This window comes from Mesitornis unicolor, unplaced genomic scaffold (genome assembly GCF_000695765.1).
Source record: "Mesitornis unicolor isolate BGI_N332 unplaced genomic scaffold, ASM69576v1 scaffold35646, whole genome shotgun sequence".
NCBI classification, from domain to species: Eukaryota; Metazoa; Chordata; class Aves; order Mesitornithiformes; family Mesitornithidae; genus Mesitornis; species Mesitornis unicolor.
The window spans coordinates 61,246-75,910 of NW_010189637.1; the positions used below are offsets into that span (position 1 = coordinate 61,246).

At 42.3% G+C, this 14,665-nt stretch overlaps 1 protein-coding gene across 1 annotated transcript in view; it reads right to left on the bottom strand.

Moving 5' to 3' along the window:
• The window catches only part of CUBN (cubilin (intrinsic factor-cobalamin receptor)), a gene marked incomplete at its 3' end in the record, with an annotated part of 70,056 nt that extends 57,766 nt beyond the window's left edge, over nucleotides 1–12,290 (bottom strand). Inside the window, exons 1-11 of the mRNA XM_010186140.1 lie at nucleotides 12,175–12,290; nucleotides 11,879–12,008; nucleotides 11,437–11,529; nucleotides 10,405–10,443; nucleotides 9,845–9,946; nucleotides 8,821–8,924; nucleotides 5,501–5,627; nucleotides 3,875–4,043; nucleotides 2,988–3,119; nucleotides 2,015–2,110; nucleotides 1,333–1,454 (exon numbers count right to left, since the gene is read on the bottom strand). Of these exons, the coding sequence (XP_010184442.1) occupies nucleotides 1,333–1,454; nucleotides 2,015–2,110; nucleotides 2,988–3,119; nucleotides 3,875–4,043; nucleotides 5,501–5,627; nucleotides 8,821–8,924; nucleotides 9,845–9,946; nucleotides 10,405–10,443; nucleotides 11,437–11,529; nucleotides 11,879–12,008; nucleotides 12,175–12,290 (1,230 nt within the window). The remainder of the gene's footprint in view (nucleotides 1–1,332; nucleotides 1,455–2,014; nucleotides 2,111–2,987; nucleotides 3,120–3,874; nucleotides 4,044–5,500; nucleotides 5,628–8,820; nucleotides 8,925–9,844; nucleotides 9,947–10,404; nucleotides 10,444–11,436; nucleotides 11,530–11,878; nucleotides 12,009–12,174) is intronic.
• Nucleotides 12,291–14,665: the final 2,375 nt, after the last annotated feature.

The window sequence follows — 14,665 nt, forward strand, 5'->3', positions numbered from 1 at the left end:
GAATGCTGCTTTAGAAGTTGAAAAGATGTTTTCTGATCTGCATTGCCTGATATTCAATTAACATTACATTTTATCTGTCATTATGCTGCCCAAATATAGCTCTGCTCTTCCTTGATTTTATTAAATGCTTCTGTAGTTCCATTACTGAAGTATCTGTGTTATTAACTTTAAGTAGTAGTTTGTAGCCATGATTGCCTGCAGTCATATGTTAGGATATATTTAGGGAAGATGTCATATCTTTTAATAGACTGAGTAAAATAGTTTCTAAATAGTCAGAAAAAGTAGATCAGATCTGGGCACAAAAGGCCCTTTAAATACCTGAGTGAAAAGATAGTAGGCACCTGCAGATTAGAGAGCAAGGAATGCTGGTAAGGGATGGAGTGGAGGTGAGGGGATCATCTGTTTTCACATAGAAAAGGGGAAAAGAGAAGAGTAACATATCATAGAATCATTTAGGTTGGAAAAGACCCTTAAGACCATCAAATCCAGCTGTTAACCTAACACTACCAAGTCCATATTGTACGTCTCATTTTCCCTCTGCCTCCCCAGATCATCAAAAGGAGGATATGCACAGACCAATGCAGACAAATGGGATCAGTCTCTACTGGAACAACAAATTTACCATTTGCAAACATTTCTCCAAAACCAAAATCATAAATATCCTTCACAACAGAATTATCAAAATCCTCAGGTCTGCAGCGTGGACTTTCCTGAGCACAGCACCTCACTGAGGAAGCCAAAAGGCCTCCACAGGGTCCATGTGGAGAAACCGAATGGCCGCTGTGCATGAGAATGAATTCACACCACCAATCAGTAAAGGTCCAGAACGCTCAGCTGCCAGCAGGAGTACTATCTGTTCCCATGAAGCACCCTTACAAATCCATATAAACACCCTGAGACTCCAGCGGGGCTCTCACCCGATCAGCCGAGGCACACATAACTAGCTGTACTGGATATTAGCAGTCTGGAGGCCAGCAGAGGTACTGGTTTTATTATCATGGGTAATTCCTCCATCATCCAAGGTGGTAAACTACTTTCAGTTCTCTCCCCCCAACACCAGCATACCATTGCTAGCCTGAGGTATCAGCTACAGCCTCTCAGGTTATTAATACCAAGATAGCTGCCACTGTTTCAAACACAAAGAAATGGCTTGTGAGTGCTGAAACTCACTTTGTTTCCACCAGGTATATCCACTGATCTCCCACTCCTTGCTGACCTTGCCTCATTACCTTTAGTAATGTCTGCACTCAGCTTTCAGTCTCACCAGTCTCCCTGTTGTTACTGGTTGTAACTAAGAGCATTGTCACTAAGTGCGAGGAGTACAGCACTTACCAAGCACTGCCCATTTGCACAAGGGTTGTGCAGCTGACAGATATCACTGACAGGAGAGCACCCATTTGGCCCATATCCACCTCCAGTGTACCCAGATGTGCAGGAACAAAATGTAATTGGCCCTTGGGAGATGGGACAAGATAGAGAAAGTAACTTGGTCTTTGTTACAATGACAATACCAACCATGACAGTAAAGGTCCTTGACATATTGAAGCAGAGTCTTTATATAATTCTAACTTATTTAATCTTTTGATACTTTCCCTGGTCAGTGCCCAGCTTGACCATGGAAAACTCCCTAGTGTTGCTTTGCTGTGGGTGTCTGAGAGTCCAAGGTCATCTTCATAGGAACTGGTAGGAGTAGTCAAAGTCTATTTAGGGAAAGGACAAAAACAGTAAAAGCAGCTGAAATTGGAAAACCACATCAAAGAGAAATGGTGAAGGTCTCCACATTTTTATGAGGAAATCTGCTATTTGGTGAAGCCTAAATCTATTTCTGTCCATGCTTGTGGTAAGGCCTGCTGGCTTTAGCTAACCTGCCTGTAAACTCTTCTGGGTGAGGCAAAACTGTCCATGGGGAAGGCCCTGCAATATTAATATGTTGGTACAAAGTGGATTCAGTGTAAGCAAACCGTCCTTGAAATTCACACTGGTGTTACTTACAGTCCGTGTGAGAGCACCATACCTGGACCTGAGGTGCAAGTAGCTAAAGGATGGCACCCTCCATTACTTATTGAGCAGATATCAACCTGGGTACATGTTCGTCCATCTCCCTCATAACCTGTTCAGAGGTAAATCTCAGTTAGTCTATAACAAACTATGTTCTCTGAGTATTGACAGCAAGAAAATCTCTTGGTGAGGAAAAAACCCTAATTTATGGTACAAATCATGAAGACCAAAGCACTGCAGCACGACTCTGCATATCCAGAGCTGAGGTCCACTGCATGACATCAAAACTTGTCTGAGGCTGTGTTTCCAGCGTGGTAATAGCCCTTCAGCACTCAGTGACCTAGAGCCTTCACTACCTGCAGTCTATTGCCATTTAAAGAGCAACTGAAAGGTCAATTAGAAATGCTTTTTCCTGCTTGTATTTCTAGCATTGATAGCATGCAGTTCATAAAGTGTTTTAAATCATAAACCACAAATTATAAAGATGTAATCACGACTTCCACTGTTTGATCTGTACTGCAATGGAAACAGTGCCTTCTTAGACAGCATTCAGAGCATGACAAGCAGCTATCTAGGCTTTTTTAAGACAGACAATACAACTGATTTATGGCACACAGGATACTCTTTCAATTAAGATAGACAATGAAATTACTATCGCAATTACGCAATCCTTCTTTCCCATTAATGATCTTACAAAGGAAGTACTTCATCCAATGATGGCTCTAAGACTGAAAAGGGCTACCTACTACAAGAGAAACACATTTCAGCGGATCATCTTTAGAGACATACTCTACAAAATGTGCATTAATAGCTGAAGCAGTTTGAATATACTTGGGCTTTGCATTCTATATTACAGTATTGCTTCGTGTATGTGATAATTTTATATATAAAACCTATCTTAAGTCTACCATAAAAAAGCTCATGTTGAATCTTCATCTTCATCATGTTGAATCTTTCTATAGTTTTATCAACAAAAAAATCAATTTTACCTGGTGGACAGAGCCCACAGTGGAAGGATCCCATTGTGTTGATACATTGAACCACTGGTGCTGTTGAGCAGCCTCCGTTATGACGTTCACATTCATCAATGTCTTGGCAACTGTAGCCATTTCCTTGCCAGCCTAAAAAGAAGCACAAGGGAGACCCTAAAACAGAAAATGCTTGGGCTTTTCATTTTCTTCTTTGCCCAGATCTTTTCATAGAGCAGAAAAATATGACTTCTGAATTTCATTTCATTAATGCAAGAGAAGGCCTGTCCTTCTCATAACTGATGAAAATTAATACTAGTCTGCAGAACAGGTTACAAAAACAACAGAGTGGAGATGTGTGTGCAAGAATGTTTTATTTAAACTGTATTCTGGATAATCCAGAATCTAGCACACTTTAACCTAAAAAGGAGGCAGTCTAGTACATATACGTACAATTACATACAATTTGCAGCAAAGCTTTATCATAGCTCTGGTTAAATACTTTAAATACTTCTATACACACTACCTACCCAACTCAGGAAAAGGAATCATAGGTTATATGGACTGAGGGGACAATTAGATTTTTATATTGCCTTAGGGCCCATTACATGAAGGCAATACAGCATGATGGAAATGAAGGTACCTATGGACATGAAGGTACCTAGATACATGAAGGTACATCAGATTTATTTAGATGCTCAGCTTAGGATGGGATAAATCATGTCTTAGACTCCACTGCCTACATTACCAAGATAAGATAACCTGCAGACATTTGTTCTCTAGAATACAGATTAAAAAAAATTTCATGGAGCTGCTCTCAGCTGGATCCTGTGTCTGTGCTTATGACATTCAGGCAGCACTATCTGCTGACACCTCGTCCCATATGGGAGTGCAGAAGGACTTGGTACCTGCGGGACAGGGACTGCATGAGTAGGAGCCTGGAGTGTTGTGGCACTGCACAAGTGGGTTCTCTGAACATGGACGATTAGGAAGGCTGCATTCATCTATATCAGCACTGCAGGCCGGACTGCCAGGAGGGGACATCCAGCCAGTGTCACAGATACAGTGGTACTTGGGCTGCAACAGCAAACATCACATATTTAATTAAGACATATTTAAGACAGTTAAAACAGTCAGGAAAAGAGCAGGAGGAGTTCATTTTATAAAATGTCTTTTAAACTATAGCAAGAAAGCCTTCAGAGCATTACACGATTTGTACGTTCTGTTTAATGAACTGCTTCAGTAGTTTTCTCTATTTCTTCTTCTGAATTCACTTATTTAGATTATGGAAGCAACAACAGGCTCATTCATTATGTTCATAAAAGAAACCTGTAATTTACCCAAATCTCCCAGAGAAAATGAACAGCAATTATGAGTTGTACATAAACAAGTCATCAACTTGCTTTGTCACCAAGGTAAACAGATCAGTGTAAGCAACCTGAAAGCTGCTGCTTGGCTGTTTTCTTTTAAGCAGACTGTTCAGTAACCTGTGCAACGTGCAGCACTGACATTAAATTGCAAATATACATTTTCTTTGAGGAAAACAATTTTCTCTCTTGTACGCTTTACTAATGGCCAGATTTCAGGATTTATCTAGCTTTGGTCCAATTAAAGATAATGGGAGCTTTATTGTTGACTGTCACAGGAGCAGACACTGTTAAGCCAGCACTAAACCCTTTTGAAAAGCTTTCTCCACACAAAAAAATGGGCAGAAAACAAGCGATGAGTTGTGAAAAGTTTTATAAATTGAGCAAAGAAGTTATTTTACAGCATAGCACAAAGAATATGTGGTGTGTCTGGAATAGTGCATAGGTGTATAGGAGTGTTAAGGAGCAGAGGCTTGGCAGGGTAGTTTCGGAGGGCTGCTTTGAGCGGAAAGAGCCAAAGCTGGCATGTTCCATATGTCCCTTTGGAGTGAACACCCTGTACCCAGATCTTCTCCCAGAAAGTATGAGCTGGCTTGCTCCAGAAGACCATTCAAGTGTATGGTAGCATCCACCCAGCACAGACGCTTGGAGAGCATCTGGAGTCAGAGACCGAGTTCAGCTGACAGTGAGGAGCACCAAAGAGAAGCAGCAGCCACCCCAGCCGCTATGCAGCCCTAGAGGCTCCCAGGCCACTGACGATAATGTTTCACGGGTATGCCTTTTCCCAGGAAAAACACAACGAATTATATTTTTCCTTCTTAATAATTTAAGCAATAAAATATTGTAGCAACTTAAAACTCCCCAAATAATGAACAGTAAGAATATTATGCTTCAAATAAGACTTTAACTTATTTAAAGAACATTCTCAAGCTCCTTCTGGGTGTAGTAGTAAATCTGATTCTGTGACAAGTACCTCTAATAAGACACAAGGAATTTTCAATTCTTTCTGCTGTCCCTAGGACAACAGAGATGTTAGGTTATGTTGTACAGTGGCATTTCTTGCTGTTTTTCAGCAGCAATGTGTGCTACACAGTTTTGTGGTGCTTAACATTATTTGTTCCTTATTCATGCTGTGCTGCATAATGAGAATTACACATTGTTCCTTACCTTGTTGGGCTCATCCCTGTCTGCATCTATGCAGATGCCATGCCCACAGAGCGTCTCAGATCCTTCCTGGCAGTCATCAAACTTCAAGGCACAATGAGGCCCATAGGTTTCTGGAGTACAGGAGCAGCTAATGGTGAAAGTAGATAGAAAAATCAAAATGTTGCCTTCAAATAGCACTTTAAGATCATATATTGCCACAGGACCTAAAACCCTAGCTCTAGCGATACACAGAAATGCCATGTCTGGCCTGTCCCAGGCAGCAGGGTACCTTCACACCCACACCTCAAGACATGGCAGCTGCTGTCTCAGCAGCAGCCCAGATTTCAGGGGAGGGCAATGGGCAGGAGAAGGCATTTGGGGATGATGGGGTGGGAAGAGCAAAGTAATGGGCTGAAGGGAGACACTCAACAGTGAGGACCTGGCTTGCAGGCTGCCTGCTGCATCATGTTGTTATTTATAGGGCACAGCACTGTACATGGTAAAAGTGAAATTGGGAACTTCTAAACCATTGGGTAGCGTTTTCCTTTTCTCTGACCCTTTATTTCCACATGGACCAAATTTGAGTCTCTGAAATACAACTGAAAGGGACCTAAACCTACAGAAAACCTCCTATCAGTTCACTGATAGGTTCACTTTTTACTAAAATGACAGTGAGACACTTATTTGAATGCAAGTTATATGCTGTGTTATCTGCTTCTCACAGAGACATATGGCAGGAACACACCCCTGTTGAATTGCTTTTATGCTGGCTAATGAAAACTACTCTGTAAATGCATCAATCTGCAGAATTTGAATCAGGGCTTTCCAGTGCAGCTGATCTGGACCTTGGAGCAATTTAATCATAAGCTGCTACTGTCCCTGCCAGGGTGTTACGTGCTCAGTTGAAACAGCAGTTTGATAAGCCAATTGGAAGTAATGAAATGCTGCACCCAGGACAAGCAACCTGGATGAACTTAAGCTTAAAGCAAGCAAACAAACAAACAAAACTACAATAACTTAATGCTTAACTGCAGTCTGCAGTATGGTAAGACAGCACTTTCATTATTGTAAGAGAAGGCAGATAGACCAGCACCATCTCTCCAGTGCAGTACCTCAACCCGGGCAAGCACAGAGGCCCGGGAACACACAGAGGTCAGGGAACCAGATCACCTTTGTATGTCCAAAGTACATTCAGAGCTTCATGTTCAGCTTGATCGGCTTCAAAGGAGGAGGGCAAGAGCACTGTCTTCTGCTTAGTCTGGCAAAGAGTAATCTGCTGCCCATCTGAAGTTGCTCACAGAACAGCTTCAAGAAGCTGCAATGAGCTTCAGCCAAACTGTGCTGCACTGCTGCTTGACACTGCCCTGCTTCTCTCCCACTGTTGACACCACATCATGATGAGGTCCCTGTTATTTTGATTCTAGCACAAAAGTCTGTGAGACTTGAAGGGTCTCAAAGCCTTTCATCCAACTAATGCAATGTCCTGTTAAGGTTCTGATTCCTGAATACCTGCCTTTTTCCTCATACTTTAGTGCTTTCCTGATTTACAGTTTGAAGCATGCAGGTAAAGAATCTGAACAGGGAGTGAAGATGACATTGTGCTCCATTTCACAGTACCTGATCCAGTACTGCCCTTCACTTGGTGTTATCACTGGGGGCTATGCAAAGTTAAATATCACCATTTTCTTTACCTGCAGTCCATGCTGGTGCATATAACTGCACCAGAGCAGGAGTTGGGTGACCTGGGCCACTGAGCCCCAGAAAAACTAGCAGCAATATTCTCACAGTTATTGAAAACAGCCATCTCATGCTCTACCTGGAGATGGATTTAGCGTTTGGGGAGTACTCAGAAGACAGACAGACAGACAGTATGTGAAGGGAGACTGTGAAGACAGTACAATGGGGTCAAGGAAAGGAATCAGTAATCCTGAAGGCATAATGAAAAAGTGGTAATACTAAGATTTGGATCACTTACGAAGAGGCCTTAGCTCATTTCAGGAAACACTAATTCAGCAGGTACCAGGGAGGGCAAGAATTACATTGGTGAACACGCTTACAGGACCCATGACTGTACTAACACAACGACAACACTTGCAAGAAAGGCAGAGTGTTTGTCCTCTCAAACCTTAATTTAGCCACACACCTGTGCACCACGTTGGTGAGCACAGTAACAGCCAACTACTAAAGGCAGGCTGCTTTGTGTGTTGCTTCCTTGACAAATGTTTGTGTTGGGGACAGCTGCAGACAAGCTAGAAACATCCTTTAAAATCACAGAAAAGCTGGCAGGAAGCATCACATACCACATACTGTGGTATTAACATATACTGTGTTAATGCTGAAGTGTAAGCAGTGTTGCAGGAAAACTTCCCTTGTGTGAGGTTCCTCCAAGAACTGACAAAGCACTATAAGCCAGTGTTATGCCAAGCAAATATTTGTGGGGGCTAAGATTTTCATGCTGAGGTAGGAAACAAAATGCTTTGCAGAAAGCTGTGGCATGCTCTCCAGTCTGCTTGTTCCCATTGCACAGGGAGGGCTTTGTATTATATCTGAAAGTCATTTATTTACTAAATTACTTGACATTTTGGAAAATAAGACGCAGAATATTCAAGCTGGCTTGCTCTGCAAACAAGAGCATGTTTTCTAAGGAGCTGGGCACAGCCAGAGAAGGATGTGCTCCAGGGACCTCATGTCTCTGGGGCCCGCATTTCTCCTCCCTTTCTGCCTGGCAGCACTGTGCTTTGCTCGCTCTGCTGCTGTCTCAGCAGAGCCTGGATTTCTGGAGGGGATGAAGGCATTTCTCAGAGTTATGTAGTGTGCTGGGAACGCCAGTGATCAAGGTTGCCCGTATATTCAGGAGGTTTCCAACAACTCAAAGCCGTTGCTGGGCCAAAGCTGTTCACATCCTTCATCCCCTTACTCCATTAATTCTCCAGGGGTAGGTGATAACAGAAGGATGATAAAAAGGCTGTGGGCACGTTGGCGAGTGCTGGCTATGGACTAGCATGCCCCATCATCACACCATGGTGCAGTGGATTTCCACTAAAGCACCTGCATGTACAGTGGAGAGCCAGGTCACCAAAGCCAGCCTGCGCTTTGCAGCCTCCTTCCTCAGCTTGGCTGTGTGATAAATCTGGTTCGTGCTGCTCTTCTTGTGTTGAAGCAGGCAATGGCTCGGGTGTACCGTGAATTAAGGATATTATACTGTCTCAATCTGCAACGGATGACAGTGCTTATATACTAAACAGACCTATTCCTAGAACTTGTGCTGCAGGTGTTACATGGGATACAAAAATAGCAGAGTATTTTACATAGGGTTTTTGCGTATAGGTTTGAAAAGTTACCTGTAGCTGCCTGGTGTGTTCACACAAGTGGCTCCATTCTGGCAGCCTAACGCTGTTCCAGCATAAATCTGGCATTCATTAACATCCTCTGAACACAGGAGGCCCTAAGATGAAATGGAAAACCAGTTTATTTTCCAAATAACTGAGAAATGAAACAAACCATGAATCCGGTGTTTAATACAGTTTCCAAAGATATACAAACTGTGAGCTGCTATCAACACAGCTTCCCTTATGAAACATTACAACAAAACTATTTTTCAGCTGTGTTTCTGTGACCCTGGTTATCAGTCAGATGAGGGATAAAATATTTCAGATGTCTGTAGAAAGCATATGGACAGCATAGTACTGTCACCTCCCCTACTTTCCAACTTGCTAACAAAAGTCTTAGAAAACTTTCTTTAAAACTGTTTTTATCAGGAGCTGTTGTTTAAGACTGAAAGTGTAGCAATTTTGACCTAAATCATGCTGGGACAACTTTGAAGTTGAAAGTCTTTGAGAAGATCTAACTTTTCTATCTCTAGTGCATGTAACAGCATGAGACCAGTGAAGTCTTTGGATTTAAAAGACTTGGAATGGGATTGATTACTTACAGTCCCATTTGCTTTATTTGCTTGAACTCAAATAAGCATCATTCCCTTCCCCCATTGTCTCTCTGTCCTTGCGTAAGACCAACAGCAAGGCATGCAGTTCAGTTCCCCCCACTCAGCAAAAACCACAGAGTCATTCTCTGCTGTGAGGACTGCCGAGCATCACTGATTTCATGGGCCATCGCCTGTGTGCAGCAGTGCAGGGGCTGCCCCAGTGGTTTGGGCTTTACTTTTTTGGTATATATTGATAGAGTTGAGAAGCAAACGTGTCGCACTTCAACCAAACTATGAGTGTGACACTGCTGCTTTGCTGCTCAGTACATCTCACTCTGTCCTGAGCAACCTTAAAACACTACACTTCATCGTAATTACACTAAGACAGGGACATCCTTACAGTTAAAATACACACTCTGTGTTTAAGGAGGCTAAAGACTCACCCGCCAGTTGCTGGGACAGAGGCAAAAGAAACCATCCAGTGAGTTTACACAGGTCCCCGAGTTCTGACAGGGGCTACTACTGCAGGCTCTCCTCTGGACAACCTGAAACCCAGGAAAAGAGCAGGAAATGAGGTTCCTGCTTATTTGGTGTTTCAGTAGTATTTATTTTCAATACAAAATATGTCAAAAATTGTCACGAGCTCAGTGGGAAAGCAGGTAACGGTTAAAAATTAGCTATTTCCAGTACAATATAAAATCCAGTTTGAATTCTCCAGTCCAGGAAGAGTTTACTTCTCCTTGGTATCTAGTTGTTCTTGAGTCTACAACTGTTTTTCTTTTAAGGAATGCAGGCTCCTACACAGCTTATATTTTGTAAGAAGGCATTTCACCTCCTCTACAGATCCTGGCTTTTTTTCCACCTCCTGTTACCAAAAAAGTTTTCATGAGTAATGCATGAGAGGAAAGAAATAATTTAGCTATTTAATCCTTGTAACCTCACTTTATTTACTTAGGGCTGTTATTTTCTTTTTTGATCTCTAGTTTGCTTCCCATTTACTCACCTGCTCTAAGCTTTGAAGCTTGTTGTCAAGACTCACGATCTGCAAGAGAAATGCAAATTACATTGTGCCTGGTATGAGAGTGACCACAGAGGAACATACTGGATGCTGGTAGACTAACAAAATCTTTTGTTTTGAGAAAATAGCATGTGAAACCAGATGACAATCAGGTTCAAATAAGGTCCCATTCACTGTGATTTCAGAGTTTTAGGCTCTTCAGAAAATGACAACTTAAATATGTCCCAGTTTGGCTCCAAAAAGCAAGGCTCAGTCTTGTGAACTTCTATTCAGGTGTCTAACACTGTGAATGTGAATTTTCCAATGGGACTGTTGGGGTGCTCGTGCCCAGGTGAAAGACAGAGGTCTGAGGCAGTACACCAAAAGCCAAGAAGAGGTTCGCCATATCTCAGTGGGTTATAGCCACAAACAGCAAGCTGAAACTGAACCAGGGAATATGATGGATACGTGATAGCACAATTTCCCTAAAAGGAGGTCTCAGACTGTAGAATATTTTCCTATAAGGAATTTATGGCAACAGTGTAATAAAAGACACTTAAACCAAGTGAGACAAAGGTTTCAGAATCTTCTGTTGGAGGAAAATCTTTAGTAGAAGGTAGGAGAAAAAACTACTGTATAGGTATCTTCTTTCCACTGCAAACTCCTACAACCCCTTTCACCTGTGGAACAGAATGTCTGTGTAGCATCTATAAGAACATGTATGGTCCGTTTCCTGAATTTAGTGGGATTTCACTTCCATAAATTCTAAAGTATAAAGTCCATAGAGATGCTGATAGTGAACAAAAGAATAATTCTGGTAACTGGAAATTCCAGAATTTATAGGAATATTTCCATGGTCTCCAGAGTTACTGAATAAGTATCCCAATGTTAAACATAGACTCTGAGTCAATGTTAAATATGGACTTTGCCCCAGTTCCCTGGAGTTCAGAAATACTATCATGAATCAGGTAACGATGTTGATCTGAGGAATGGAAAACTGGGAATGCTGGAAGAGGATACCAGAAGGGCATGGCTCACCTTGGAGGTCAGCAGGGCAACCTGCTGGGACACGTTCTGAGAGGCACCATTGGCTTTTTTAAGTTCCTGAATCTCTGCATTACTTTCTCTCACCTAAATATAAACAACAGAGATAATGTGAAACAAGCTTGGCATTTTCAAAAGCTTACAAACGTAAACAAACTTTGCTTTCTCAAAGTTTAAGAAAGTTTTGTTCTTGCTTAACTTTGCTATGACAAAGTCCACTGAAATGCAGAGAGCTCTGTTACATATACGATTTAATAATTTAATTATTTTCTGTAATGGCATGATTACGAGTCTGCAATATCTTACCTTCTTATTAGAGTGCTAACACATAATACAAAATAACATACAAAACACATCAAACATCTGCTAATAAAAATTCTGAAGACAACTGAACTATTAAAACTGAAAATGAAAACACATTAAGAAAAAGTATCACCTGACTAAAAAGTTCTGCAAGGTCCTCTTCATTAATTTTTATTTTGCCCAGTGGTCCAGTTCTAAATTCAATATTTTTGCTGGAGCCAGAGCAGAACACTAAATTACCCTGCTCTGAGGACAAACGAGGCCTGTTGTATTACAGGAAAAAAAGAAGAACAACAAAGAGATCATTTAGTTACACGTATCTGCCAAAGAGTATGTAAAAGAGGAGCTGCAGTAAAGCCATTCTGTTCCCATTACTGGCACTTAGAAGCCACTATATGAACAAATGCGTTTGCAAGCAATGGTACTTACTGCTCATCATCAATGGTTCTTTTCTGCCTCTTTTTTTCATAGTGGTTTGTATCACAGCTCAATCCAGTAAGCAACAATAATAATGCAACTAAAAACCCAGGAGCAGCCCAAAGCATTGCTCTCCTTCAGCTGTCCTGCATTTGAAGTGAAACCTCCAGTGCCAAATGGTGCTGCTGTGAGCCCAGGTGCCCTTTGCTCTCACGGGGCTCTTTGTTCTCAAGGTGCCCATTCTGCTATCTTGTCTCGCAAGGGTGAACTTTATCTCAGCTATCTTAATTAAAGATTGACAGTGTGCAAATCCTCTAGACATTAAATGCATTCTTCTCTTTTTGTCTTTTAGTTTCAGGAGCTTTGAAAGATCACTGAAATCTGCCTGTGTTTTACCGTGACATCTTTGGCCCTTGTGCAGCTGAGCACCCCTGTGTTTCAGGGCACCCCGTAATCTGCAGCTGGCTACTGTGGGAACAGCTCGCTCTCCCCACAAGCTGAACCACACGGGCAAAGGAAGGATTATTTGGCTCTAAAGGACCTAGATTGTTACCTAATAAAAAACCCGAAGTGCATGTATAAAACCCATAGTGGCTGGCAAGGAATACTTGTATTGAAAGAGAAGCTTCCAGCCAGTAATTTATTGGGCAGATGACACAAACAAGTTAGCAATACCAAATAGCATCCCAGGGATTATAACAGCAAAATAGAATTTTAACCAAATATGGTTGCTCTGACTCAAGAATGACTCAGTCCCCAGATGCTGGGGAGACTATCACACACCAAGGGGATTGCATTTTTTTTGGCATGTGTAGGCTGTCTTCATTGCACACACTAGGGCTTCCAAAGTCACGGCCAGCCATAGACAATGCAGAAGACCAAGAAAGAATTCAAAAGAGGCTTGAAAGTAATAAAAAAAATGCAAATTGATATGTTCTGAGACCCAGAATTTGAATCTTGTCCCAATTTCCCTCTACCCTGCAGCTATACTTCACAATCCTCAAGTGTCCCACCCAGATGCTTGTGGGTGTTTGTCCTTGAGGCCCAGGCTGTGGATGCTGGAAGCCGTGATAGAGTCCGCATCTAATCTCTGTTTTGCTTTTGCCAGAGTCTCCATATTCTCCTTGCACAAGACCTTGCTGTGCTTTCCCGTCTCTGCTTAGGGGAGCTTTGTGTAACTTGTTCTTCCTCATGCCAGGAGCTACCTGAATCTCAAAGCCCATCACCATTCTTTTTTATTTTCTTTTTTGCTTAGTAGACAACTCATTCAGGTTGCTCACATTTCAAAACTCTACTGAGGAGAGCAGCAACAGTTGGAGCTGCTCTTGCTTGAAGATAACAGTAGCCATAATTCACTGATCCTTTAAGCCCCAGACCCTCACAGAGGCTGTGGAGCTCCTGCACTTCCTAACCCTGCCAGCCTTCTTTTCTGCTCCAGTTGGCACTTGTCACCTACAGATGTCCCACAGATAAGTGGGACATGCCCTGGAGCCAGGGGATTGAATGAACTCTATGGCTTTCACAGACAAAAATGTTACGAGGTTAAACCACCCTGGAAAGAGATTGGATGTGACAACAAAAAAATATTGTCGCCTCAAAGAGAGACAGAGGTGGACTGTGAAAGTGCGCGTGAAGCCAGGACAGCTAATGTTCGTGGTGCTGCCACAAGTAACTTGACCCTTACTGTGAATAACTATAATGTCTGAGATGGTATGAGCTGCATCCCACCAGCTCCACTATTTTGTGTTTCTTGCATAAAACCTAAATTTTGATTACATGTTATTATCTGCATTTTTAGAAACTTACCTCGGAATTACCTCAGAACAGCATGAGCCTGCTGACGCCTTTCTTGTGCTTGCACAGGGTGTTGCGCAGGTAATGCAAAGTTACTGCTGCTGCTGGGGATCTGGAAGGGCGCAGAGGTGAAGCTCCTGAACCCACGGGGAACAGCCCACCCCAGATGCCTGCTGGTGCAATAGCAGCAGCTCAGCATTCTGGGCATTCACCTGCTCTGCAGCAGCCTGCAGCCTCCAGGAGACTGTCTGTCAGCTGCTGCTGCTGGGGCAGAGGAACACAAGGAGGAATCCCGATGCATTTTCCTTCATCATCATGGGGGATGGTGTTTACACAAAAATACAGAATTGTATCTTCAGTTGTTGAAGACTATCACTGCTCCATTCAATCCAAATGAGCTATGATATTTTACACTGAGGATCTGCACTCGCGCATTTTTTTATTTCCTCTTCTGCTCTTTGCTCCAAAAGCTCTGTTCCAGAATAAGAGAGCACAGATGAATTATTGATGTCTCTGTCTAGTCAAGAGGGCACCTTCTGCCTCTGGCTATCCTGGTACTGTCCATTAAACTAGTGCTCCGTAACATTCTTCGTGTTAGTTCTGATGACTGTCTCGGGTTTTTTGTCTGGTTTGGTTTGGTTTGGTTTTGGGGTTTTTTGTTTGTACTGAGTTTTTGTAACTGTCAGTTGGGTGTCATCTGAAGAAACTA